General features: G+C 58.6%; 1 protein-coding gene across 1 annotated transcript; it reads right to left on the minus strand.

The window, feature by feature from the left end:
* Positions 1-1,299, minus strand: CSUI_010464 (uncharacterized protein; the record flags this gene model as incomplete). The annotated part of the gene is made up of 1 exon (XM_068070567.1): positions 1-1,299. A coding segment is annotated over exon 1 (1,131 nt), but the record flags the coding sequence as incomplete, so codon positions are not given.

The raw sequence follows: 1,299 nt of genomic DNA on the forward strand, positions 1-1,299 counted from the left end.
CTCATTCCCCTGCTGAGATTCAGAGTTGGGATCGTTCTGCCCGTGCGCGTCTCCTTGGCCTGTTCCAGAGGAACCCGATCCTCCCCCTCCCCCTTGGGGTTGCGGCGGCTCTCCTTGATTTCCCGATTCTCCCTGAGGTTTGTTTGGATCTAAGTTTTCCGCATGGCCGCCCCCGTCTTGTGGTCCGCTTGGAACTGTCTGCCCGGATTCAGGTGTCGAGCTATCAGTTCCATCGTTTGGTTTTTGCAGGCCCCCCGGTGCCGGTGCGGGATCCGATCCGATGCTCCCTGGGCCGTCTGCTTTGTCTTGGTGCCCAAGAGATGGGCCTGAGCCTCCACCCGATCCCACGACAGCTCCAGGTCCCTCCCCGGAGGACAGCGGTCCGGTTTGCTGTTTACTTTCTTCCTCTTTCGTTACGAGGGGGTTCTCGTTCGTTTTGCTGTTCCGCGCAAATGGGTCGTGTTCGGCTCGCGCTGCTTCTCCTCGGACTCCCAATTCCTGCGTTTCTTCTCCCGGTAGTCCGGGTGCCGGCAACTCCGGAAGGGGCCCCTCCGCTTTCTCTCCGCTCCCTTCTCTTTTTGTCGGTCCGCCTCCCGTCGCGTCTCCCACATTCTTTACCTGCACGCCGGCTGCGCTGTCACTTGGTGCCGGCGGAGCTGTCACGGCCGAAGTCGGTGACAAAATTGATGACAGCCGTTCTTTTTCTGCTTCGTTCTCGTGTGAGGCCGCAGGTACCTTACCCATCACTCGCACACCGTCCACACTATCACGGTCTAGTGCTGTAGGCTCGGAACTAGCCATGACTGTGGACGACGATGATGCTTGAGCCGGAGACGGTGCCTGCACTCGCTCTTTTACTCCAGCGTCTTCTGAATAATTCCTCGTAGTCGGGACGTCTACACTAGCGATTGCCGGTGTCTTCCCTGCATTGCTCGCTGCTCCTGCAGCTGGTGAGGACTCCTTGGAGGATAGGTGTTCCTGTTCTTTCTTTCCTTCATGCAAGGGGACGGACTGTTGCGCGGTATCACCGGACCTTCGATTTGTTTCAGAACCAGTGGCCTCTGACCGGGTGTCCGCGTGAGTGGCTTCAGGCGCTTCTGAGGGTTCGCCTGATTCTGCTGGAGCTGCCATGGCTGGAGACGAGGACTTTTCGCTTGCTTTATCGCCAGTACGGCCGCTCCTCTGTGCGTTCTCCGCCTCTCCCTTGCTGTCCGTGCCCGACTCCGCCAAGCTCAGAAATCCTCCTTCACTACCATCATGCTCACCAGGACCATCATTCTGTTCAGATGCATGAGAGGC

The sequence above is a fragment of the Cystoisospora suis genome, assembly GCF_002600585.1.
Source record: "Cystoisospora suis strain Wien I chromosome Unknown contig_7511, whole genome shotgun sequence".
Classification (NCBI taxonomy): domain Eukaryota; phylum Apicomplexa; class Conoidasida; order Eucoccidiorida; family Sarcocystidae; genus Cystoisospora; species Cystoisospora suis.